The sequence below is a fragment of the Oncorhynchus mykiss genome, chromosome 18 (assembly GCF_057628025.1).
Source record: "Oncorhynchus mykiss isolate SJ-2025 chromosome 18, ASM5762802v1, whole genome shotgun sequence".
NCBI classification, from domain to species: domain Eukaryota; kingdom Metazoa; phylum Chordata; class Actinopteri; order Salmoniformes; family Salmonidae; genus Oncorhynchus; species Oncorhynchus mykiss.
This window is the reverse complement of record NC_143039.1, coordinates 67,978,615-68,004,205: the sequence shown is the minus strand read 5'-3', so window position 1 is coordinate 68,004,205 and position 25,591 is coordinate 67,978,615. Positions and strand designations below refer to the sequence as shown.

Here is a 25,591-nt window from a genome sequence, read left to right as displayed (position 1 = left end):
CAGTTTTTTCTTAGAATGTCATTTATTTGAAAGTGTATTGATCTGTCTTTAATGCAATGAATGAGTGGGTGGCATGATTCAACATGTAATGTTATACCATGACATTGTTGAACACTTTTCTCATTGTCTTGAAGGGCATTCTAGAGCGTGCATTATTTCCCTATAAAGCATGGTATATCTGCAGGGTAGAATTCAATGGCTATAGTTCATTTTTACATGTTTTATGTTTGAGTTGCTTTTGAAAGCAAAATTAGAATTGAAAACATTGTTGAATTCGATTTTCATAATAGCAAGCTAGGACTGATGGTTTGGTTAGCTAAACTAGCAAATCTGTTTGTTCAATCCAATACCAGTACAGTGACAACATTATAATTAACAAGACATCTCGTCAGTCCTGCTTAGCATCATTCCTCAGACCTGAAGGAATCTGAGAGTAACCTTTCCTGCACTTGAATGAGGTTGGGTCACAGGTGTATCCATATTCACAGCAATGCTGGCCATCCTCACAGCACGTGCCCTAAAAAAATAAATAGGTCTCAGAACATGATAGTAACATAAAATCTGCATTATATTGCACATGATCTTAATGTCATTAAAACATGTCACACTGCTCTGTATATGCATTACAGATTATATTTTCATTATGTTAATAAACATGCAACGTTGATACTACTACTTTATCAAATGATAGCTCAGTGGTATTTAAGAACAGTTTTATCAAATCCCCTCTAAACCCTGTCTCCATCAGTTTCAGTATATTTACCAGTGGGAATGGGCAGCAGTCCCATTTGCCAGTCAGTCCCTTGCAGCAGCTGGTTCCAGAAGGGCAGTAGAATTTTGTGTCACAGCGAATGACTCCAGCCTGTGGGGTGCTGTCTGAGGCCTGAACAAGTGCTGTCCACGGAACCTGCTAAAATAACAGAAAACCACACCATCAATATCATACTCTTCGGTTAAAATGTAATATCGTACCAGTGTTCAGGAAATATTTCTCTATTCATTATTTTTTTATGGCCATTAGGTGGGCATCAAGAAGGCCTTTGACTTTTACAGAAAGGTCTCCAAACTGGAAAACAAGGTCCACGATCAGGTACCAAAATATGCATCACAGGCAACCAACCCTTTGATGCATATTGTGGTAACCTCATATGCGCCGAATACCTGTTGTGGGATCTTTGCTCGCGCGCAGCTCTCTAAACACAAGGTCTTTTAACTGAAACATTGGTTGTGTCATCCAACGGTGAAGGAAACAACAGTACTATTATGCTGTTTTCTTTTTCCTGTCTTTACAACCGTTGTGCTGCTGAGAATCCCATTTACTAGGGATGTCAAATTGCCTGGTTTCAACTGCTACGGTTGTTGGCATGACAAACAGATCTGGGACCAGGCTACAAATTGCCCTCGTGTGAACCCTGGTTACTCACATGGGTAACTGGACAGCAGGCGTATCCTTCTTTAGTCAAACAGCAAGTTGATTGATCAGAGCAGACCTTCCCATCAGGGCAGGTGATGTAGCAAGAGGCAGTTCCTGCCACCACTAACACCAATGCAGCTATGTTCCACATCTAAAGGATTGAGAATAAACAAAGAATTTAGAGGCTTTTTGGAGTAGATTGAGTTCTAAATGTATTTTATGAAGATTTTTTTAATAGTACATAATCTAAGATGTTTACTTGATCATCACAAAGCTAGGGGAATTTTCAACAATATATCTTACCGTATATGATTGAAAGGAAACTGAGACACAGTCACAGCACTAATATGAGTGTCTTCAGTTTCACATGCATCTAAATTCAGGAGATTTCAACTTTGACTAAAATTTGAAAAATGTAATGAATTTGTTGTTTACTAATTCTCCTTAGTTTGTGACGGAGTGATTTCTAATTTCATTGTTTAATATTAAATTATTTCTCCTTTTTAAAATCTCACTTACCCTGTCGTTAATCTCAGCTCAGGGATTTAAACACTTCCTGTCATGGGGTTACACACAGCACAATGGGGTGACAGACTCCTTAACCGAAATGCTGCTCTGTACACATTAGGTTTGATACTCCCACTTTTAATAATGAGGAAGTAACTTTCCTTATGAACAGAAACTTATGTCAATGACGAATCCAGAAGTAGTTTGCCAATAGCACCAGCTGGCTTTATAGACTCTTTGTTAATCATTATGTGAGTCTTATGTGAGTCTGCATGTACATCAATGCAATGATCACAGTGCCTTACAGCTCAAACTTCATAGGACTTAAATATTCCTTCCCCTTTAGTCTTTGACACCAATCTTTCCCATGACACACTCTTCACTCCTCACTGACCCCTCCCCACAGTGATCGTACGCACATTTCCCAACCAGAAGCCATGGATTACAGGCAATATCTGCACCGAGCTAAAGGCTAGAGCTGCCGCTTTCAAGGACCGGGACACTAATCCGGATGCTTATAAGATATCCCGCTATGCCATCAGATGAACCATCAAACAGGCAAAGTGTCAATACAGGACTAAAATTGAATCCTACTACACCGGCTCTGACGCTCGTCGGATGTGGCAGGGTTTGAAAAATATTAAGTACTACAAAGGGAAACCCAGTTTACATACACCGTAGCCAAATACATTTAAACTCAGTTTTTCACAATTCCTGACATTTAATCAGAGTAAAAATTCCCTGTCTTAGGTCAATTGGGATCAACACTTTATGTTAAGAATGTGAAATGTCAGAATAATAGTAGAGAGAATTATTTATTTCAGTGTTTATTTATTTCATCACATTCCCAGTGGGTCAGAAGTTTACATACACTCAATTAGTATTTGGTAGCATTGCCATTAAACTTGTTATGGCTGCAATCCTGCTAACGGGATCGATATGACAACTACCAGTGAAAATAGAGGGCGCCAAATTCAAACCACAGAAATCTGTTTTATATAATTTTAAAGGTAATCTTGTTGTTAATCCCACCAAAGTGTCCGATCTCAAATATGCTTTTCAGCAAAAGCACTACAAACGATTATGTTAGGTCTCCACCAAACCACAATAAGCACAGCCATTTTCCAGCGAAATATAGCATTCACAAGAAGCAGAAATATAGATAAAATGAATCACTAACCTTGAATTATCTTCATCAGACGACACTCATAGGACTTCATGTGACACAATACATGCATATTTATATAAAAAAATTGGCCTATTAGATTCACTAGTTCCAAAAACATCAAGTGATTTTGCATAGCCACATCATTTCAACAGAAATGCTCATCATAAATGTAGATGATAATACAAGTTATACACATGGAATTATAGATATACCTCTCCTTAATTAAACCGCTGTGTCAGATTTCAAAAAAAGTTTACAGAAAAAGCAACCCATGCAATTATCTGAGACGGAGCTCAGAACATTAGCCAAATTAGCCGCCATGTTGGAGTCAACAGAAACCAGAAAATACATGATAAATGTTTCCTTACCTTTGATGAACTTCATCAGAATGCAGTCATAGGAATCCCAGGTCCACAATAAATGCTTGATTTGTTCGAAAATGTCCGTTATTTATGTCCAATTAGCTACTTTGGTTAGCGCGTTTGGTAAACAATTCCAAAGTCACAAAGCGCGTCCACTGTAACGTGACGAAATGTCTAAAAGTTCCGTAACAGTCAGTAGAAACATGTCAAACGATGTACTGAATCAATCTTTAGAATGTTGTTTACATATATCTTGAATAACATTCCAACCGGAGAATTAGAATGACTTCAGATGACCGGTGGAACGCAGGTCCTTCCCCTGTGAACGTGCATAGTGAAAGTATGGTCAACTCGTGATAGTGGTGACTATTTCCTGTCTCATTCGACCCCCCCTTCACATTAGTCATCAGATAAACTTCTATTGACTGTTGACATCTAGTGGAAGGCGTAGGAAGTGAAAACACATCCATATCTCGCTGTAATTTCAAATGAGAGCTAGGTTGAAAATCTGCCACCCCCAGAAAAAAATCCAAACAGGAAGTGGAATTTGTCAGAGTTTTGCCTGTTATACTCAGACATAATTCAAACAGTTTTAGAAACTTCAGAGTGTTTTCCATCCAATACTAATAATAATATGCATATATTAGCAACTGAGGCTGAGGAGCTGGCCGTTTACAATGGGCACCTTTTCATCCAAGCTACTCAATACTGCCCCTGCAGCCATAAAAAAAAGTTAACTTGGGTCAAATGTTTTGGCTAGCTTTCCACAAGCTTCCCACAATAAGTTGGGTGAATTTTGGCCCATTCCTCCTGACAGAGCTGGTGTAACTGAGTCAGGTTTGTAGGCCTCCTTGCTCACACACGCTTTTTCAGTTCTGCATGTAAATTTTCAGGATTTAGGTCAGGGCTTTGTGATGACCACTCCAATACGTTGACTTTGTTGTCCTTAAGCCATTTTGCCACAACTTTGGAAGTATGCTTGGGGTCATTGTCCATTTGGAAGACCCATTTGCAACCAAGCTTTAACTTCCTGACTGATGTCTTGAGATGTTGCTTCAATATATCCACATACTTTCCCTCCCTCATGTTGCCATCTATTTTGTGAAGTGCCAATCCCTCCTGCAGCAAAGCACCCCCACAACATGATGCTGCCACCCCAGTGCTTCATGGTTGGGATGGTGATCTTCGGCTTGCAAGCCTCCCCCTTTTTCCTCCAAACATAACGATGGTCATTATGGCCAAACAGTTCTATTTTTGTTTCATCAGACCAGAGGACATTTTGGAGCAGTGGCTTCTTCCTTGCTGAGCGGCCTTTCATGTTATGTCGATATAGGACTAGTTTTACTGTGGATATAGATACTTTTGTACCTGTTTTCTCCAGCATCTTCACAAGTGCCTTTGCTGTTGTTCTGGGATTGATTTGCACTTTTCACTCTAAAGTACGTTTATCTTTAGGAGACAGAGCGTGTCTCCTTCCTGAGCGATATGACAGCTGCGTGGTGTTTACAGTGCTGTGATAAAGTATTTGCCCCCTTCCTGATTTCTTATTTTTTTTGCACATTTGTCACACTTAAATGGTTCAGATCAAACAATTTTGAATATTACACAAAGATAACCCAAGTAACCACAAAATGCAGTTAAGTGATCATTTTATTTATTAAGGGAAAAAAGCTATCCGAACCTTCATGGCCCTATGTGAAAAAGTAATTGCCCCCTAAACCTAATAACTGGTTGTGCCACCCTCAGCAGCAACAACTGCTATCAAGCGTTTGCGATAACTGGCAACTGGCACATCGCTATGGAGGAATTTTGTCCCACTCTTTTTTGCAGAATTGTTTTAATTCAGCCACATTGGAGGGTGTAAGCTTGTTATACTTATGTAAAAAAAAAAAAAACACTGCATGGCCTCAAAGTGCTAATTTGATATCATGGATGGTCAGTCCTTGCATCCAAAGCTCCATCTAGGAATTTGAGAGTGGTGTCACGTTCATCATAAGGAGTAGACCAAGATGCAGCGTGGTATGTTTCCATCCTTTTTTTTGGAAATGAAAACGTCAAAGGCCAAAACAACATCAGAACCGTGCCGCTAGACTAGTGTTCACAGTCAACAATACATAGACAAGATCCCACAAAGCACAATGGGAAAATGGCTACCTAAATATGATCCCCAATCAGAGACAACGATAAACAGCTGCCTCTGATTGGGAACCATATCAGGCCAACATAGATAAACAATTCCCCTAGATAACACACCCTAAATCACATCCCGACAAGTGGTTACATTTCTCCAGGCCCATCCCTCAGCCTTTCACCAAAATATAGGCAGGCGGACATTATTGTTTCAAATGCAGATTAGCCCTTTAATGCCCACCCCCCTGAGATTTAATGACCTCCATTCCGCAACTGTTACAGTGCCTTCAGAATGGCTTAAAATGTGGTTATTTCTCACCCATGTACACACACGATACCCCATAATGACAAAGCGAAACATGTTTATAGATTTTTTGGGAAATTTATTGAAAATGAAATACAGAATTATCTCAATTACATAAGTATTCACACCCCTGAGTCACACGCCAGAATCACCTTTGGCAGCTGTGAGTCAAACTCATTCCACACAGAGGGCCGAGTTTCTGCAGGTTTTCGCTCCACCCATGTACTTGATTGAATTAAGGTCACTAATTAGTAAGGAACTCCCCCTCACCTGGTGGTCTAGATCTGAATTGAATGGAAAAACAAAAAAACCTGCAGACGCTAATCAGCTCTCTGTGGAATGTGTTTGACACCCCTGCACTAAGAGCTTTGCACACCTGGATTGTACAATATTTGCACATTCTTTCTAAGTTTCAAGCTCTGTCACTATGCTGTTGATCATTGCTAGACAGCCATTTTCAAGTCTTGCCATAGACTTTCAAGCTGATTTAAGTAAAAACTGTAACTAGGCCACTAAGGAACATTCAATGTCATCTTGGTAAGCTTCTCCAATGTATATTTGGCCTTGTGTTTTAGGTTATTGTCCTGCTGAATTTGTCTCCCAGTGTCTGTTGGAAAGCAGACAACCAGGTTTCCCCTAGGATTTTGCCTGAGCTTAGCTCTATTCCATTCATTTTTATCAACAACAAAAAACCTCCCTGGTCCTTGCTGGTGACAAGCATACCCATAACATGATGCATGCTTGAAAATATGTGGTATTCAGTGATGTGTTGGATTTCCCCCAAACTTAACACTTTGTATTTAGGACACAAAGTTCCTTTCTTTGCAGTTTTACATTTGTGCCTTAATGCAAACAGGGATATTTCTGTACAGGCTTCCTTCTTTTCACTCTATCATTTAGGTTACTATTGTGGAGTAACTACAATGTTGTTGATCCATCCTCCTATCACAGACATCAAACTCTGTAACCGTTTTAAAGTCACCATTTTCTTCCTCTCCGGCAACGGAGTTAGGAAAGACGCCTGTATCGTTGTAGTGACAGGGTGTATTGATACACCATCCAATGTGTAATTAATAACTTCATGCTCAAAATGGATATTCAATGTCTGCTTTTTTTTTTTTTATCCATCTACCAATTGGTGCCCTTCTTTGCGAGGCTTTGGAAAACTTCCCTGGTCGTTGTGGTTGAATCTGTGTTTGAAATGCACTGCCCGACTATGGGACCTTACAGATGTGTGGGGTAGAGATGAGGTAGTCATTCAAAAATCATGTTAAACACTACTATTGCACACAGAGTCCATGCAACTCTTGAACTTATTTAGGCTTGCCATAACAAAGGGGTTGAATACTTGACTTAAATCATTCCACTTCTCATTCCACATCTCAATTAAATCATTTTAAATTCAGGAATAACACCACAAAATACAGAAAAAGTCAAGGAGTGTGAATACTTTGAAGGAACTGTATATTTTATGACCCTAGCCAAATGATGTCGCATTGGCATACTTTACCAGTCAAAAGTTCAGACACACCTACTCATTCCAGGGTTTTTCTTTATGTTTACTATTTTCTACATTGTAGAATAATAGTGAAGACGTCAAAACTATGAAATAACACATATGGAATCATGTAGTAACCAAAAACGTGTTAAACGAATCAAAATAGATTTTATATTCTTCAAAGTAGCCACCCTTTGCCTTGATGACAGCTTTGGCCACTCTTGGCATTCTTTGAGTTCCCACAGAATTTATTTGCAAATTATGGTGGAAAATAAGTATTTGGTCACCTACAAACAAGCAAGATTTCTGGCTCTCACAGACCTGTAACAACTTCTTTAAGAGGCTCCTCTGTCCTCCACTCGTTACCTGTATTAACGGCACCTGTTTGAACTTGTTATCAGTATAAAAGACACCTGTCCACAACCTCAAACAGTCACACTCCAAACTCCACTATGGCCAAGACCAAAGAGCTGTCAAAGGACACCAGAAACAAAATTGTAGACCTGCACCCGGCTGGGAAGACTGAGTCTGCAATAGGTAAGCAGCTTGGTTTGAAGAAATCAACTGTGGGAGCAATTATTAGGAAATGGAAGACATACAAGACCACTGATAATCTCCCTCGATCTGGGGCTCCACGCAAGATCTCACCCCGTGGGGTCAAATGATCACAAGAACGGTGAGCAAAAATCCCAGAACCACACGGGGGGACCTAGTGAATGACCTGCAGAGAGCTGGGACCAAAGTAACAAAGCCTACCATCAGCAAGGGCATTGAAGCTGAAACGTGGCTGGGTCTTTCAGCATGACAATGATCCCAAACACACCGCCCGGGCAACGAAGGAGTGGCTTCGTAAGAAGCATTTCAAGGTCCTGGAGTGGCCTAGCCAGCCTCCAGATCTCAACCCCATAGAAAATCTTTGAGGGAGTTGAAAGTCCGTGTTGCCCAGCAACAGCCCCAAAACATCACTACTCTAGAGGAGATCTGCATGGAGGAATGGGCCAAAATACCAGCAACAATGTGTGAACCTTGTGAAGACTTACAGAAAACGTTTGACCTCTGTCATTGCCAACAAAGGGTATATAACAAAGTATCGAGAGAAACTTTTGTTATTGACCAAATGCTAATTTTCCACCATAATTTGCAAATAAATTCATTAAAAATCCTACAATGTGATTTTCTGGATTTTTTTCCCTAATTTTGTCTGTCATAGTTGAAGTGTACATATGATGAAAATTACAGGCCTCTCTCATTTTTTTAAGTGGGAGAACTTGCACAATTGGTGGCTGACTAAATACTTTTTTGCCCCACTGTAAGCAGTCATCTAAATCAATACATAACACATGTTCATTAAACATGGCAAATGATGAGTAAAAACACTTACAACCTTCATGTCGGAGTCAGCGGACAACTCTGAGGAGGAGTCTTTACGACGTCGCTCAGCTTTCCTCTTCTTCCTGCGGCTCTTCTCACCCTGAAGGGCGAACATTTACAGGCCTCAGTTCCCTGCAGCCCGGCAAGTTAATTTACAGCTCAGCATGTTCAAACACACATTCAGGCAGAAATACACAAAATAGAAGGACTAACAGCCAGATAAATGTTGTTTCTCTTTCTCATATTTTGTCTTCTCCATCTTCTTGGAGAAACAAAATGAGGAAAGTAGACCTTTCTTGCATAGAAAAACATTTAGATTTAGTGAAGAACTCATGTAAAAAAAAATTAAAGATTGCAAATGAATGAACTGAAATCAAACCATGGCTGAACAAACACAGAAACACAATGATGGTGAGGGCTAAGATAAAGATGGAACGTTGAGAAGTGAATGTTGAATAGTGCACACCAACCAAAACATAAGGCCTAGACCAGAAGTATCCAGATGGATTTGATTCAAATACATTTCTAAGAGTGCAGAAATGTCTGAAACTAAAATGACTTATTTCATTACGTAAGGAAAGAGGTGCAATATTCTCCCTATCAAACTAACCTTGCCGTCGGGCTCCAATTCTACAGTAGAGTCATCCGATGCTTTCTTGGAGGACCGCTTTTTCCTTTTGGTGCTCTTTTCATTCTGACCACACAGACATCAGATAAAAACAATTAGTTACAGTAGGACAATAATGTTTCTCAATATTCATTAACCAACCAACCCAAAAATAGTTCCAGGACATTTAACTCACAGTACTTCACACAGCTCTTTGTGCCCGCCATAGAAATATCATTACGTCTAATTAATTATATTTCTATGGTGCCCATAGGGTGACATAGGGTAAACGGTAGGACAAGCTGACAGACTTGTCACCAACATCTATGGCACATACCTCGTCTTCAGAGTCTGAGGAAGATCTGCTAGAGGAATCAGAACTTGATGAGGAGGATGAAGGAGAGGAATGCTTGACCAAACACAATAAAAGCAGAGCTCTTTAGATTTGAAGACAGTAGCTGACACAAAAATCTATTAGTGGAAAGCTTCCATTTTGAAAGGGCAGATAACACTACCGCAGTATGTCTACCACCAGTCTTCAACAAAACATTGAAGACAGCTTTCCTCACCCTGTTGGATTTCTTTCCTTTCCTTCCTTTCTCGATCTTCTTTTTCTAAACACAAAACAAAGATTTGGTGTGAGGTAGATACAGTAAAACAAAATGGTTGTATTCAAATGTTAAACATGGATGGAACTGGAAGCTTACCTCTTTCTCCTTGTCTTTGTCAACGCCACCTAGTAACTTCTCTCTGTTCTTCGCCAGCTCCTTCTTCCAATTCTATAAAAAGCAAATAGCGATGTTTTATGTAAGCTAAATACAAAAACACTGAATTTGTACAGTTTAATAACAGTCAAATAAAGAAGACACATTTGAACAATACCGAGTTCATTTGGTCCTCAAAGTCCGCCAGGGCTCTGGAGCCTTTCTTCTTCCTGTCTATGATCTCCTTCACCTCTTCCCTGATGACAGAAGAAAAACCATCATCACTCAACAATGGATCACAACTGATGGCCTTCCGCTGAAGGCCCATTCTGCTAACCGCGGCCTGCTAGCTACATAGAGCTACTTGGAACCCTACTAATCCACGACTGGTCTATCGACGTCGCCGCACGAAGAGGCAAAAAATAGACTTACCTCCATCGCGACATCCCCCAAAGGCCCTTCTGCTAACCAGCTAGCCCCGGTCTGCTAACTGCTAGCCCCGGTCTGCTAACTGCTAGCTTGCTTGCCCCGGCCTGCTAACTGCTAGCTTGTTAGCCCCGGCCTACTAACTGCTAGCACCGACCTGCTAACTGTCTGAATCGCCGCGTCCCCAGCCAGCCCAACCACTCACTGACCCATATGTTCACTTGGCTACGCATGCCTCTCTAATATCAATATGCCTCATCCATTACTGTCTTATTTCACTGTAGAGCCTCTAGCCCTGCTCAATATGCCTTAACCAACCATGTTGTTCCACCTCCTACTTATGCAATGACATCACCTGGTTTAAACATCTCTAGAGACTATATCTCCCTCATCATTACTCAATGCCTAGGTTTACCTCCAATGTACTCACATCCTACCTTACCTTTGTCTGTCCACTATGCCATCGTTCCCAGAAACCTGCTCCTTTTACTCTCTGTTCCGAACGTGCTAGACGGCCAGTTCGTATAGCCTTTAGCCGTACCCTTATCCTACTTCTCCTCTGGTGATGTAGAGGTTAATCCAGGTCCTGCAGTGCCTAGCTCCACTCCTACTCCCCAGGTGCTCTCATTTGTTGACTTCTGTAACCATAAAAGCCTTGGTTTCATGCACGTTAACATTAGAAGCCTAGTCCCTAAGTTTGTTTTACTCACTGCTTTAGCACACTCTGCCAACCCGGATGTCTTAGCCATGTCTGAATCCTGGCTTAGGAACACCACCAAAAACCCTGAAATCTCCATCCCTAACGATAACATTTTTCACCAAGATAAAACTGCCAAAGGAGGCGGTGTTGCAATCTACGGCAACGATAGTCTGCAGAGTTCTGTCCCCAAACAATTCGAGCTTCTACTTCTAAAAATTCACCTTTCCAGAAACAAGTCTCACTGTTGCCGACCACTATAGACCCCAAATCCGTAAACACGGGCACCCTCATAGATATGATCCTAACTAACTCGCCCTCCAAATACACCTCTGCTGTTTTCAATCAAGATCTCAGCCTCATTGCCTGCATCCGTAATGGGTCTGCGACCAAACGACCAACCCTCATCACTGTCAAACGCTCCCTAAAACACTTCTGCGAGCAGGCCTTTCTAAATCGACCTGGCCGGGGTATCCTGGAATGACATTGACCTCATCCGGTCAGTAGACGATGCCTGGTTAATCTTTAAAAGTGCCTGCACAAACAGCACCTCAAGAACAATTAGCTATAATTGAAAAAACACTAATGCCTAAATCCTTTAAATCAAGATAAGGGTTTCATTGGATTCATTGAGCATGTCCTTTTACAACAACCAATAAAACACCCGTAGCTGAAGTACAGAAGACACCACAATAAGAACTGGGTAGGCTTCTCCTATGCTTGCTGCAGATAGGGTGATCTGCATTTACTGGGGATATAAGCTTGCTATCAGTGCTTGGTCTCACTGGATTCATCCCAAATGGTAACATATATATACAGTAGTGCACTACTTTTGACCACAGCTCTATGGGCCCAAGTCAAAAGAAGAACACTAGGGAATAGTGAGCCATCTGGGTCTCAGACTCGGACTAAGGACCCTACTCAGGCAGCACGTAGAGGAACTACTCTGAAGTTAGGAACTCAGAATCACACCTGAACTGACAGGAAGCATACTTACAATAACACATCTTAAACGTGATATATTGTGTCTATTTAAAAATAAGACCATCTGGTGGTAATTAAATAAGCAGTAGTGAGAGAAGTACATTTAAATGTTTATGAATAATAAAATGTGTTACGTTATATTATATAATGCGTTGTTGTTTTGATATGCAGTATAGAAGAGATTAGTTTACAATGTTAAATGTATGAATGCTGGCCTTGGGTCTGAACCCCGCCCTGTGTAACTGGGTCCTAGACTTCATGACGGGCCGACCCCAAGTGGTGAAGGTAGGGAACAACACCTACACCACACTGATCCTCAACAAGGGGGCCCCACAGTGGTGCGTGCTCAGCCGCCTCCTGTACTCCCTGTTCACCCCTGACTGCATTGCCATGCACGTTGCCAACTAAGTTTGCTGACGATACAACAGTGGTAGGCCTGATTAACAACAACAATGAGAGCCGACAGGGAGGAGGTGACAGTCCTGGCCAAGGTCACTGACGACCTGAAATGTTCACTCCACACTGACAGCAGTGCGTCTTCATCCTCAGGAGGCTAAATAAATTTGGTTTGGCCCCTAAGACCCTCACAAACTTCTACAGATGCACCATCGAGAGCATTCTGTCGGGCTGTATCTCTGCCTGGTACGGCAACTGAGAGTGGTGTGGTCAGCCCAATGCATCACCGGGGTCACATTGCCTGCCCTCCAGGACATCTACAGCACCTGGTGTCAGAGGAAGGCCAAGAATATAATCAAAAACCCCAGCCACCGAGCCACGGCCTGTTCACCCTTCTACCATCTAGAAGGCGTAGACAGTACAGGTGCATCAAAGCTAGGACAGAGAGACTGAAACACAGCTTCTATCTCCAGGCCATCAGACTGTTAAGCAGTCACCACTAGCTGGCCACCCCCCAGTACCCTGTCCTGAACCTTGGTCACGGTTTCTAGCCGGCTACCACCCGCTACTTTACCCTGCACCTTAGAGACTGCGGCCCTATATACATACAGTTGAAGTCGGAAGTTTACATTCACTTAGGTTGGAGTCATTAAAACTCGTTTTTCAACCACTCCACACATTTCTTGTTAACAAACTATAGTTTTGACAAGTCGGTTAGGACATCTACTTTGTACATGACACAAGTAATTTTTCCAACAATTGTTTACAGATTGTTTCACTTATAATTCACTGCATCACAATTTTAGTGGGTCAGAAGTTCACATACACTAAGTTGACTGTGCCTTTAACAGCTTGAAAAAATAATTAAAAAGGATGTCTTTAGAAGCTCCTGATAGGGTAATTGACATAATTTGAGTCAATTGGAGGTGTACCTGTGGATTTATTTCAAGGTCTACCTTCAAACTCAGTGCCTGTTTGCTTGACATCATGGGAAAATCCAAATAAATCAGCAAGACCTCAGAATTTTTTTTTGCAGACCTTCACAAGTCTGGTTCATCCTTGGGAGCAATTTCCAAATGCCTGAAGGTACCACGTTCATCTGTACAAACAATAGTACGCAAGTATAAACACCATGGGAGGATGCAGCCATCATACTGCTCAGGAAGGAGATGCGTCCTGTCTCCTACAGATGAACGTACTTTGATACGAAAAGTGCAAATCAATCCCAGAACAATAGCAAAGGACCGTGTGAAGATGCTGGAGGAAACAGGTACAAAAGTATCTATACCCACAGTAAAACAAGTCCTATGTTGACATAACATGAAAGGCCACTCAGCAAGGAAGAAGCCACGGCTCCAAAACTGCCATAAAAAAGCCAGACTACAGTTTGCAACTGCACATGGGGACAAAGATCGTACTTTTTGGAGAAATGTCCTCTGGTGTGATGAAACAAAAATAAATAGAACTGTTTGGCCATAATGACCATCGTTATGTTTAGAGGAAAAATGGGGAGGCTTGCAAGCCGAAGAACACCATCCCAACCGTGAAGCACGGGGTGGCAGCATCATGTTGTGGGGGTGCTTTGCTGCAGGGGGGGACTGGTGCACTTCACAAAATAGATGGCATCATGAGGGAGGAAAAGTATGTGGATATATTGAAGCAACATCTCAAGACATCAGTCAGGAAGTTAAAGCTTGGTAGCAAATGGGTCTTCCAAATGGACAATGACCCCAAGCATACTTCCAAAGTTGTGGCAAAATGGCTTAAGGACAACAAAGTCAACGTATTGGAGTGGCCATCACAAAGCCCTGACCTCAATCCTATAGAAAATTTGCGGGCAGAACTGAAAAAGCATGTGCGAGCAAGGAGGCCTACAAACCTGACTCAGTTACACCAGCTCTGTCAGGAGGAATGGGCCAAAATTCACCCAACTTATTGTGGGAAGCTTGTGCAAGGCTACTCGAAATGTTTGACCCAATTTAAACAATTTAACGGCAATGCTACCAAATACTAATTGAGTGTATGTAAACTTCTGACCCACTGGGAATGTGATGAAAGAAATAAAAGCTACAATAAATAATTCTCTCTACTATTATTCTGACATTTCACATTCTTAAAATAAAGTGGGGAACCTAACTGATCTAAGTCTAAAACAGGGACTTTTTACTAGGATTAAATGTCAGGAATTAGGCTAAAATCTGAGTTTAAATGTATTTGGCTAAGGTGTATGTAAACTTCCGACTTCAACTGTAGACATGGAACACTGGTCACTTTAATATGTTTACATCCTGTTTTGCACACTTCATATGTATATACTGTATTCCAGTCAAGGCTCATCCTATATAACTACTGTACACACCTTTTCTATTCCTATACTGTCCATACTGTCTATACACACGAAAACATTAGGAACACTTTCAGAATATTGGGTGCACCCCCTTTTGCCCTCGGGGCATGGACTCTACACGGTGTCGAAAGCATTCCACAGGGATGCTGGTCCATGTTGACTCCAATGCTTCCCACAGTTGTGTCAAGTTGGCAGGATGTCCTTTGGGTGGTGGACCATTTTTGATACACGGCAGCGTAGCCTAGTGGTTAGAGCGTTGGACCAGTAACCGAAATGTAAAATAGAAACATACACATTCTTTACAGATTGTACATCAGAAACTATCACAGGAAAATGTGCTTTTTCAGCATTTTTCACAGCTTCACCTGTTAACATTTAAATACCACAACAAAATATCCATACATTTCACAGCTTAATTACAACCCAATTCAATATTAATCACAATATTATTTTGTTATTTGCATGAATCCCAAATAAGAACGCTCACATATACAAAGCATATTTTTTATTCAAATGGTGCAACATGAAGCAATCACCACTGGTGGCATTTATTCATGTCAACATAATGCCCATTACCTCCATATCATCATTTTAAATGAAGTTACCATGTCACATGTGGACATTTCAAATACATTTGTGGCCTTTACTTTCATCCTTGGAGCTTAGAAAATGTGCTAAAATACTACATGTTTCAGTACTGTTCATTGGCTAAAGGGTATTTGCAATACAGAGCTATCATAGGTGCATTTCTGCAATCATAGGAAATCTATGGCAGACCCCATGTAGGTGGCTGTAAAAAAGTATACTTTTATTATTTTATATTACATAGACAACAGTATTCCTGTCCCATGTTTTAAGTTACAAATGACCAATAAACCTCTTAAACCAAATAAAAACATACATTGATCGCTTCAAGTTTATATAATGTAGACTACAATGATGACAGTCTACTTATTAGGGCAGTTGACGTTGAACTGACCGATACCAAGAAAGCTTGACAATCCCTATTTCTAGAGAGTTGTAATATGAAGTCTGCAATGTATCCATCAATGGCATGAATCATCTGACAGGACAGAGATGAGGGTAAAGCAACTCTACATCTACATGGAGAGGGGAGCTCAGTCCAAAATTCTTTCATGTGTTTTTTTATTTTTATCATGTATTAGATTAAACCATATGCGCCCCGACACTGAAAAACAAGTAAGATATCAAACATACTGTATCATAGCAAACGTGTAGTTGGATTCACACGGTCAGGAATTCTGTAATGATTATAGAAGCACAATCATGTTGTAGCATTAACATCATCCAATGAAACAGTTGATCAATTAACATCATCCAATTAAACAGTTGATCCATTAACATCATCCAATGAGACAGTTGATCAATCAACATCATCCAATGAAACAGTTGAGCCATTAACATCATCCAATGAAACAGTTGATCCAGTAACATCATCCAATGAGACAGTTGATCAATCAACATCATCTAATGAAACAGTTGAGCCATTAACATCATCCAATGAAACAGTTGATCCATTAACATCATCCAATGAGACAGCTGATCAATCAACATCATCCAATGAAACAGTTGAGCCATTAACATCATCCAATGAAACAGTTGACCCATTAACATCATCCAATGAAACAGTTGATCAATTAACATCATCCAATGAAACAGTTGATGCAGTCTAATCATGAATGTGCAAAGTGTGTCAGAATGATTTCTGATTTGATTTTTAATAAGATCCTGAGTGTATTTGTGTGCTAGCAGCACTAGATATACCAGAGGGAAAGTTATGGTCTAGATGTATTGCTGTGCAGTAAGAAGTTTTACAAACAAACTATTTTCCTTGACTAGTTCCAATCCCACAGTGGGAGCAACTCTGAAAGCACTCTAGCTAGTCATATTGAATCAAAGTGAGCATAATACGTAGGGTATTAAAACAACCATTCTTAACACAGGACAGCTGTGTGTTTCAACATGAACCCCTATCTGTTTCTATGTAACCCTTACAGACTCAGTCTAAATGAAGCAGGTACAATGTTGAACCTCCTCTGAATCCGACCTATCAGCCTGCCTTTTCTCTCTAAAAAAATCTCCCAACGAAGAACATTTCACTGACCCACACCTGCACTGACCTTACTACTATCCTGCTACACATGTCAGTATGCTGGATATGCAAGTAAAACCAGCAGTCACGACTACTGACAGTATTAGTGCAGTATCTAGCTCTATAAAATTCTACATGCCTCACATTGTCAAACCTTTCCTCCCTTGGATATTACCTTGTATTCTTTCTAGATCTTACCAGAGATTTACATTTAAATCCCCACATGTTGTTAAAGTCCAATAAAATTAAGACAAAATAGAAAATAAGACATCAACTGTCAATAACTTTAAAATTAAGTTAGGAAATACAGAATCATGCTTTTATGCCAAATGTAATTGCGCTGAATAGTGCGTACGTCGACCTTATTCTCATTCAACAGTCACTTTACTATGCCCTGTGCATCAGGTCATACATAGAGTCTCGAATGGAGTCAATCAGATTTCATTACAGTTTATGACACTGAAGTACGGATGCCATAAGAGGTACTCAAAGTGACATATTTTCAGTCTTTCCTGTTCGCACCAGTCAAAGTCTTATAAGATGAAGCCCATCAGAAATCCTGCTCTGGCCTGCAGTAACACAGGACAACCTGTAGGTGGCAGTGATATCAAAACACACGTGTTTGTTTGGACCAGAAGTAGCACTAGGCAGTTTGTGAGGTCCTCCTGCATTGGATTAAAATGTGTGTGTGCGTGTGTAATCTCTCTCGGTTGTTGTGAAGGTGAGCTCCAGGTGAGGTCCATGCCGACCTACCCTTGCTGCTTGGTGTTCCCCCACCGAGGAGCCTCTTCTCAAGCTAAGGAAGGAGAGACAAGAGGCAGCAGCTCCTGGACATCCAGAGGTTCTCTCCTGGTGGCAGTACATCTCAGCTTCAGGGGTCCTTGCATTGTTTAAACTTTTTTTTATAAAAGTATCCTAAAAAGCAGCATTCAAATTGGTAAATTGTGGAAGACAGCACGGTTGCCTTTTGGAATCAAATGTCTCTGTTTATTGCTCTCTTTCTCAGTCTTTGTGTCCATCCCTCTCTTTCTCTCCCTCTCTGTCAGGCCAGTCCAGTCCTGGGCCAGGGGGCTGTCAGGCAGCTCTCTCCTCCAGGGTGGGCTTGTTGCTGCCGATGGGCTGGGCGTACACACTCTTAGTGTCACTATCCACACTCTGGAAGTAGGGGTGGGTCAGAGCAGCAAATGCTGATATCCTTCTGGAGGGATTAAAAGCCAGGAATTGCTGCATGGACAAAACAAATATTATTATTATAACATTTTCCTTTACAAAAAGAAAAGTGTGAGTTTCATTCCTTTCAGACAAATCCATTTGAAACAGTATGTGCTGTATTTTGAGTGTGTGTGTGTGTGTGTTTGTGTGTGTCTGATACTCACGAGTAAAAGGGATTTCCCCAGCTCATCCATGTCAGGGACAAGTTCTCCGATTGGCTGCGGGGGTCGTGGGGAGAAGGCACTCTGTGGTAGGGCTACTTCCTGGGGCCAGTCCTCCACCGAGGGAACCCCGACCACACTGAAGGATCATCATCATTATCATCATCGTCATCATTACCGTCATCATCATAACAATAACAATGTTAAAACTGTAAATATGACGTACAACATGGTACTTACTCTAAAATCTTGCCCAGCTGATCAACATCTGAGTTTCCTTGAAACAAAGGTCTGGGAGAAGAAGAGCACATGTCAATATAACTGAAGATGAAGTAACAAACTGTGTTTAATGAATCAGATAAATTCGTTTTTTTGTTTTTTAAAGATCCCCAGTTGAACTTCATCAATTCTAATTTGTCCTTCATAAATCCATGGGAGCTGTGGTGGTGTGACAAGCAGCCTTCGTGCTGTCTCCATCCCCTCAACACAAAATGACACATTCCTACTTTTTTTTATTTTATTTATTTTACCTTTATTTAACCAGGTAGGCAAGTTGAGAACAAGTTCTCATTTACAATTGCGACCTGGCCAAGATAAAGCAAAGCAGTTTGACAGATACAACAACACAGAGTTACACATGGAGTAAAACAAACATACAGTCAATAATAAAGTATAAACAAGTCTATATACAATGTGAGCAAATGAGGTGAGAAGGGAGGTAAAGGCAAAAAAAGGCCTTGGTGGCAAGGTAAATACAATATAGCAAGTAAAACACTGGAATGGTAGTATTGCAATGGAAGAATGTGCAAAGTAGAAATAAAAATAATGGGGTGCAAAGGAGCAAAATAAATAAATAAATTAAATACAGTTGGGAAAGAGGTAGTTGATAGGGCTAAATTATAGGTGGGCTATGTACAGGTGCAGTAATCTGTGAGCTGCTCTGACAGTTGGTGCTTAAAGCTAGTGAGGGAGATAAGTGTTTCCAGTTTCAGAGATTTTTGTAGTTCGTTCCAGTCATTGGCAGCAGAGAACTGGAAAGAGAGACGGCCAAAGAAAGAATTGGTTTTGGGGGTGACTAGAGAGATATACCTGCTGGAGCGTGTGCTACAGGTGGGAGATGCTATGGTGACCAGCGAGCTGAGATAAGGGGGGACTTTACCTAGCAGGGTCTTGTAGATGACATGGAGCCAGTGGGTTTGGCGACGAGTATGAAGCGAGGGCCAGCCAACGAGAGCGTACAGGTCGCAATGGTGGGTAGTATATGGGGCTTTGGTGACAAAACGGATTGCACTGTGATAGACTGCATCCAATTTGTTGAGTAGGGTATTGGAGGCTATTTTGTAAATTACATCGCCAAAGTCGAGGATTGGTAGGATGGTCAGTTTTACAAGGGTATGTTTGGCAGCATGAGTGAAGGATGCTTTGTTGCGAAATAGGAAGCCAATTCTAGATTTAACTTTGGATTGGAGATGTTTGATATGGGTCTGGAAGGAGAGTTTACAGTCTAACCAGACACCTAAGTATTTGTAGTTGTCCACGTATTCTAAGTCAGAGCCGTCCAGAGTAGTGATGTTGGACAGGCGGGTAGGTGCAGGTAGTGATCGGTTGAAGAGCATGCATTTAGTTTTACTTGTATTTAAGAGCAATTGGAGGCCACGGAAGGAGAGTTGTATGGCATTGAAGCTTGCCTGGAGGGTTGTTAACACAGTGTCCAAAGAAGGGCCGGAAGTATACAGAATGGTGTCGTCTGCGTAGAGGTGGATCAGAGACTCACCAGCAGCAAGAGCGACCTCATTGATGTATACAGAGAAGAGAGTCGGTCCAAGAATTGAACCCTGTGGCACCCCCATAGAGACTGCCAGAGGTCCGGACAACAGACCCTCAGATTTGACACACTGAACTCTATCAGAGAAGTAGTTGGTGAACCAGGCGAGGCAATCATTTGAGAAACCAAGGCTGTTGAGTCTGCCGATGAGGATGTGGTGATTGACAGAGTCGAAAGCCTTGGCCAGATCAATGAATACGGCTGCACAGTAATGTTTCTTATCGATGGCGGTTAAGATATCGTTTAGGACCTTGAGCGTGGCTGAGGTGCACCCATGACCAGCTCTGAAACCAGATTGCATAGCAGAGAAGGTATGGTGAGATTCAAAATGGTCGGTAATCTGTTTGTTGACTTGGCTTTCGAAGACCTTAGAAAGGCATGGTAGGATAGATATAGGTCTGTAGCAGTTTGGGTCAAGAGTGTCCCCCCCTTTGAAGAGGGGGATGACCGCAGCTGCTTTCCAATCTTTGGGAATCTCAGACGACACGAAAGAGAGGTTGAACAGGCTAGTAATAGGGGTGGCAACAATTTCGGCAGATAATTTTAGAAAGAAAGGGTCCAGATTGTCTAGCCCGGCTGATTTGTAGGGGTCCAGATTTTGCAGCTCTTTCAGAACATCAGCTGAATGGATTTGGGAGAAGGAGAAATGGGGAAGGCTTGGGCGAGTTGCTGTTGGGGGTGCAGTGCTGTTGACAGGGGTAGGAGTAGCCAGGTGGAAAGCATGGCCAGCAGTAGAAAAATGCTTATTGAAATGTTCAATTATGGTGGATTTATCAGTGGTGACAGTGTTTCCTATCTTCAGTGCAGTGGGCAGCTGGGAGGAGGTGTTCTTATTCTCCATGGACTTTACAGTGTCCCAGAACTTTTTTGAGTTAGTGTTGCAAGAAGCAAATTTCTGCTTGAAAAAGCTAGCCTTGGCTTTTCTAACTGCCTGTGTATAATGGTTTCTAGCTTCCCTGAACAGCTGCATATCACGGGGGCTGTTCGATGCTAATGCAGAACGCCATAGGACATTTTTGTGTTGATTAAGGGCAGTCAGGTCTGGGGAGAACCAAGGGCTATATCTGTTCCTGGTTCTAAATTTCTTGAATGGGGCATGTTTATTTAAGATGGTTAGGAAGGCATTTTAAAAAAATATCCAGGCATCCTCTACTGACGGGATGAGGTCAATATCCTTCCAGGATACCCCGGCCAGGTCGATTAGAAAGGCCTGCTCGCTGAAGTGTTTCAGGGAGCGTTTTACAGTGATGAGAGGAGGTCGTTTGACCGCTGACCCATTACGGATGCAGGCAATGAGGCAGTGATCGCTGAGATCTTGGTTAAAGACAGCAGAGGTGTATTTAGAGGGGAAGTTGGTTAGGATGATATCTATGAGGGTGCCCGTGTTTAAGGCTTTGGGGAGGTACCTGGTAGGTTCATTGATAATTTGTGTGAGATTGAGGGCATCAAGTTTAGATTGTAGGATGTTCCAGTTTAGGTCGCCTAGCAGCACGAGCTCTGAAGATAGATGGGGGGCAATCAGTTCACATATGGTGTCCAGAGCACAGCTGGGGGCAGAGGGTGGTCTATAGCAGGCGGCAACGGTGAGAGACTTGTTTTTAGAGAGGTGGATTTTTAAAAGTAGAAGTTCAAATTGTTTGGGTACAGACCTGGATAGTAGGACAGAACTCTGCAGGCTATCTTTGCAGTAGATTGCAACACCGCCCCCTTTGGCAGTTCTATCTTGTCTGAAAATGTTGTAGTTTGGAATTAAAATGTCTGAATTTTTGGTGGTCTTCCTAAGCCAGGATTCAGACACAGCTAGAACATCCGGGTTGGCAGAGTGTGCTAAAGCAGTGAATAGAACAAACTTAGGGAGGAGGCTTCTAATGTTAACATGCATGAAACCAAGGCTATTACGGTTACAGAAGTCGTCAAAAGAGAGCGCCTGGGGAATAGGAGTGGAGCAAGGAGCTCAGCTGCTACTGAGCAGATATCATTAATAACGGACATAACCAGTCCAACCCTCACTCGGTTCTACTGTAAAGAATTGGCTTTCCTGGCTGTTGTGACCAAGTTCCAGTTTTATTGTCACATGCTCAAGTACAGTGAAATGCTTAACTAGAATGCTCTATCCAACAGTGCAGTAATCAATATCAAAATAATAACCAATAAAAAGTTTGGACACACCTACTCATTCAAGGTTTTTTCTTTATTTGTACTATTTTCTACTTTGTAGAATAATAGTGAAGACATCAAAACTATGAAATAACAGATATAGAAAGAATAATGTAGTACCTCAAAAAATGTTAAAGTCTGAAGTTTACATACAATTTAGCCAAATACATTTAAACTCAGTTTTTCACAATTCCTGACATTTAATCCTAGTAAAAATGTCCCTCTCTTAGGTCAGTTAGGATCACCACTTATTTTAAGAATGTTAAATGTCAGAATAATAGTAGAGAGAATGGTTTATTTCAGCTTTTATTATTTTCATCACATTCCCAGTGGGTCAGAAGTGTATATACACTCAATTAGTATTTGGTAGCATTGCCTTTAAACTGTTTAACTTGGGTCAAATGTTTTGGGTAGCCTTCCACAAGCTTCCCACAATAAGTTGGGTGAATTTTGGCCCATTCCTCCTGACAGAGCTGGTGTAACTGAGTCAGGTTTGTAGGCCTCCTTGCTCACACATGCTTTTTCAGTTCTGCCCGCATATTTTCTATAGATTGAGGTCAGGGCTTTGTGATGGCCACTCCAATACCTTGACTTTGTTGTCCTTAAGCCATTTTGCCACAACTTTGGAAGTATGCTTGGGGTCATTGTCCTTTTGGAAGACCCATTTGTGACCAAGCTTTAACTTCCTGACTGATGTCTTGAGATGTTCCTTCAATATATCCACATACTTTTCCTCCCTCATGATGCCATCTATTTTGTGAAGTGCACCAGTCCCTCCTGCAGCAAAGCACCCCCACAACATGATGCTGCCACCCCCGTGCTTCACGGTTGGGATGGTGTTCTTCGGCTTGCAAGCCTCCCCATTTTTCCTCTATGGCCAAACAGTTATATTTTTGTTTCATCAGACCAGAGGACATTTCTCTAAAAAGTATGATCTTTGTCCCCATTGGCAGTTGCAAACCGTAGTCTGGCTTTTTTATGGCGGTTTTTGAGCAGTGGCTTCTTCCGGTTATGTCGATATAGGACTAATTTTACTGTGGATATAGATACTTTTGTACCGGTTTCCTCCAGCATCGTCACAAGGTCCTTTGCTGTTGTTCTGGGATTGATTTGCACTTTTCGCACCAAAGTACGTTCATCTCTAGGAGACAGAATGCGTCTCCTTCCTGAGCGGTATGACAGCTGCGTGGTCCCATGGTGTTTATACTTGCGTACTATTGTTTGTACAGATGAACGTGGTACCTTCAGGCATTTTGAAATTGCTCCCAAGGATGAATCAGACTCGTGGAGGTCTACAATTTTTTTCTGAGGTCTTGGCTTATTTCTTTTGATTTTCCCATGATGTCAAGCAAAGGTAGGCCTTGAAATACATCCACAGGTACACCTCTAATTGACTCAAATGATGTCAATTAGCCTATCAGAAGCTTCTAAAGCCAAGACATAATTTTCAGGAATTCTCCAAATTGTTTAAAGGCGCAGTCAACTTAGTGTATGTAAACTTCTGACCCACTGGAATTGTGATACAGTGAATTATAAGTGAAATAATCTGTCTGTTAACAATTGTTGGAAAAATTACTTGCACAACGTAGATGTCCTAACCGACTTGCCAAAACGAGTTTGTTAACAAGAAATTTGTGGAGTGGTTGAAAAACTAGTTTTAATGATTACAACCTAAGTGTATGTAAACTTCCGACTTCAACTGTAGATATGGACATGTAGGAGGGGGATTCGGAGAAAGTGACTGGTAGCAGGAGAAATAATAATAATAATAGTAAACAGTATGGCAGCAGAATAAGTGGTGTGTGGGGGTATGTGTGTGGTGGTGAGTGTGTGTGTGTGAGGGTGTTAGTGTGAGTGTGTCAGCGTGTCAGTGCAGGCGTGATAGGCGGATGTACATGTAAAGAAGGATGGAAGTGACTGGTAGCAGGAATATATAAATACTGATGGTGATATACTAGTTGTAAATTATACATCTAAGCAGGAATAATAGTGACCAGTAGCAGGATAAATAGATACTAGCGGAGCAGACAAGAGAGTACAGAGGACTGTTTCAGCAGCACATGGGAGGAAGGCATGCTCAAGGCCCAGCAGCGTAAGTCTGCACTGTAAAAAAATATGCATTATTGAGTAACTGGTTCCACAGGATTTTTTTTCACTCAACTCTACCAGACGAAAAAAATGTGTTGTCCCAAACTTAATTCCAATCTTTTCAACTTACATACAGTATTTGACACATAATTACATTGTGCATGTTCATTTATACCATCATTATTATTCAACATGTCCTCACCTGGGATTTGAACTCACAACCTCTTGGTTCACAGCATTTCAATCTTCCTGCAATGCCACCATGTCTGTGACAACTATCAGTTAATCTGGCTATTCTCTCATCAATTATTTGATTGACTTTTTCTGTATAGTTGTCTAATGTTGGTGGGACATATTACTCTGTTTTAATGGTACTCCTTAATCACTATGAGAAATCAAATAGTTTTCTTGAGTGTATTTTTAACAGAGCTGATATTTACTTTGAAGTGTCAATTGGACGATTGGAATACTATGAACCAGGAGGTTGAGAGTTCAAATCCTAGGTGAGGAAATGTTAATTACTGTATAAATGAAAATGCACAATGTAATCATGTATAGTGTGTCAAATATGTAAGTTGAAAAAGCAGTATGTGTGTAAGTCGTTCTGCAGCCATTTTTTTTAGATAAGATGCCCTGATTGTCTCATATGTTTATTCAACTAGAAACTATGTGAGCAAACGCATAATTTTAAGTTGACTACATTTTTGCATATGTTTTCTCAGGTTGGAGCTAAGTTTGGGCCAACATTTTTTTTTACCGTGTGTGAGAAGAGGGAGGGAGGAGGTGGAGAGGCTGGGGATGAAGGGAAGGAGCAGGCCTGCTGGTGGTTCCTGTGGCTTTGGGCCGTCCTGGACGGCCGTGGGCGGGCATGCTTCCCCTGGCACCCACACAAATTCCAACAGTCTTCATTCCCACATACAGGCCTGCTCTCAACTCAAACGACCGCTGCTCCCAACCAAGCAACGGGTAGAAAAAAAGCCTATTTATCTCTCAGCCGTGTGTGTTTGCCTTAGGTCTCTGTGGGCCTTCTGGTGTGTGTGTGTGTATATGTGTGTCTGTGTGTGTGTGTGTGCCTGTGCGGTGGTAGGTAGGGGGTGGGCGAGCTATCCCGTATTGTGTG

At 41.5% G+C, this 25,591-nt stretch overlaps 3 protein-coding genes across 10 annotated transcripts in view; all 3 read right to left on the bottom strand.

The window, feature by feature from the left end:
* Positions 1-3: 3 nt before the first annotated feature.
* LOC110496647 (progranulin) lies at positions 4-4,862 on the bottom strand. 6 transcript variants are annotated; one of them, XM_090209212.1, is made up of 4 exons: positions 3,458-4,862; positions 1,425-1,565; positions 764-910; positions 4-517 (listed from the first exon to the last, which is right to left on the bottom strand). In XM_090209212.1, exons 2-4 carry the CDS (start codon positions 1,563-1,565, stop codon positions 389-391), a joined length of 417 nt encoding a protein of 138 aa, XP_090065338.1. In that variant the 5' UTR covers positions 3,458-4,862; the 3' UTR covers positions 4-388. The 6 variants fall into 6 exon arrangements, with proteins under 6 accessions (XP_090065338.1, XP_090065339.1, XP_021428339.1 ...); XM_090209213.1 differs by having other exon boundaries at positions 764-907; XM_021572664.3 differs by lacking the exon at positions 3,458-4,862 and adding an exon at positions 1,934-3,135.
* A 2,383-nt stretch (positions 4,863-7,245) lies between these two features.
* LOC110496955 (uncharacterized) lies at positions 7,246-11,723 on the bottom strand. Of its 2 annotated transcripts, XM_090209195.1 has the most exons (6): positions 10,244-11,723; positions 10,069-10,140; positions 9,931-9,975; positions 9,699-9,770; positions 9,365-9,448; positions 7,246-8,854 (listed from the first exon to the last, which is right to left on the bottom strand). In XM_090209195.1, the coding sequence occupies exons 1-6, from the start codon at positions 10,391-10,393 to the stop codon at positions 8,705-8,707; spliced, it is 573 nt and encodes a 190-aa protein (XP_090065321.1). In that variant the 5' UTR covers positions 10,394-11,723; the 3' UTR covers positions 7,246-8,704. The 2 variants fall into 2 exon arrangements, with proteins under 2 accessions (XP_090065321.1, XP_090065322.1); XM_090209196.1 differs by lacking the exon at positions 7,246-8,854 and having other exon boundaries at positions 9,423-9,448; positions 9,699-9,723.
* A 3,977-nt stretch (positions 11,724-15,700) lies between these two features.
* cdk6 (cyclin-dependent kinase 6) overlaps positions 15,701-25,591 on the bottom strand; it is a 90,874-nt gene continuing 80,983 nt past the window's right edge. For both annotated transcript variants that reach the window (XM_021572661.3, XM_090209194.1), the window contains exons 6-8: positions 18,642-18,692; positions 18,405-18,540; positions 15,701-18,252 (exon numbers count right to left, since the gene is read on the bottom strand). In XM_021572661.3, coding sequence (XP_021428336.1) covers positions 18,103-18,252; positions 18,405-18,540; positions 18,642-18,692 — 337 coding nt within the window. In that variant the 3' untranslated portion in view covers positions 15,701-18,102. The remainder of the gene's footprint in view (positions 18,253-18,404; positions 18,541-18,641; positions 18,693-25,591) is intronic.

Coding starts and splice junctions, on each gene's coding strand:
- LOC110496647 (XM_090209212.1), bottom strand. CDS start 1,565: ATGTGGAACATAGCTGCATTGGTGTTAGTGGTGGCAGGAACTGCCTCT. Junction 911..1,424: donor CCTGCTGTCCAGTTACCCAT/GTGAGTAACCAG, acceptor CTGTTATTTTAG/CAGGTTCCGTGGACAGCACT. Junction 518..763: donor ACTGCTGCCCATTCCCACTG/GTAAATATACTG, acceptor TTATTTTTTTAG/GGCACGTGCTGTGAGGATGG.
- LOC110496955 (XM_090209195.1), bottom strand. CDS start 10,393: ATGGGCCTTCAGCGGAAGGCCATCAGTTGTGATCCATTGTTGAGTGAT. Junction 9,976..10,068: donor ACAAAGACAAGGAGAAAGAG/GTAAGCTTCCAG, acceptor TTTTGTGTTTAG/AAAAAGAAGATCGAGAAAGG. Junction 9,449..9,698: donor CCTCAGACTCTGAAGACGAG/GTATGTGCCATA, acceptor CTGTGTGGTCAG/AATGAAAAGAGCACCAAAAG.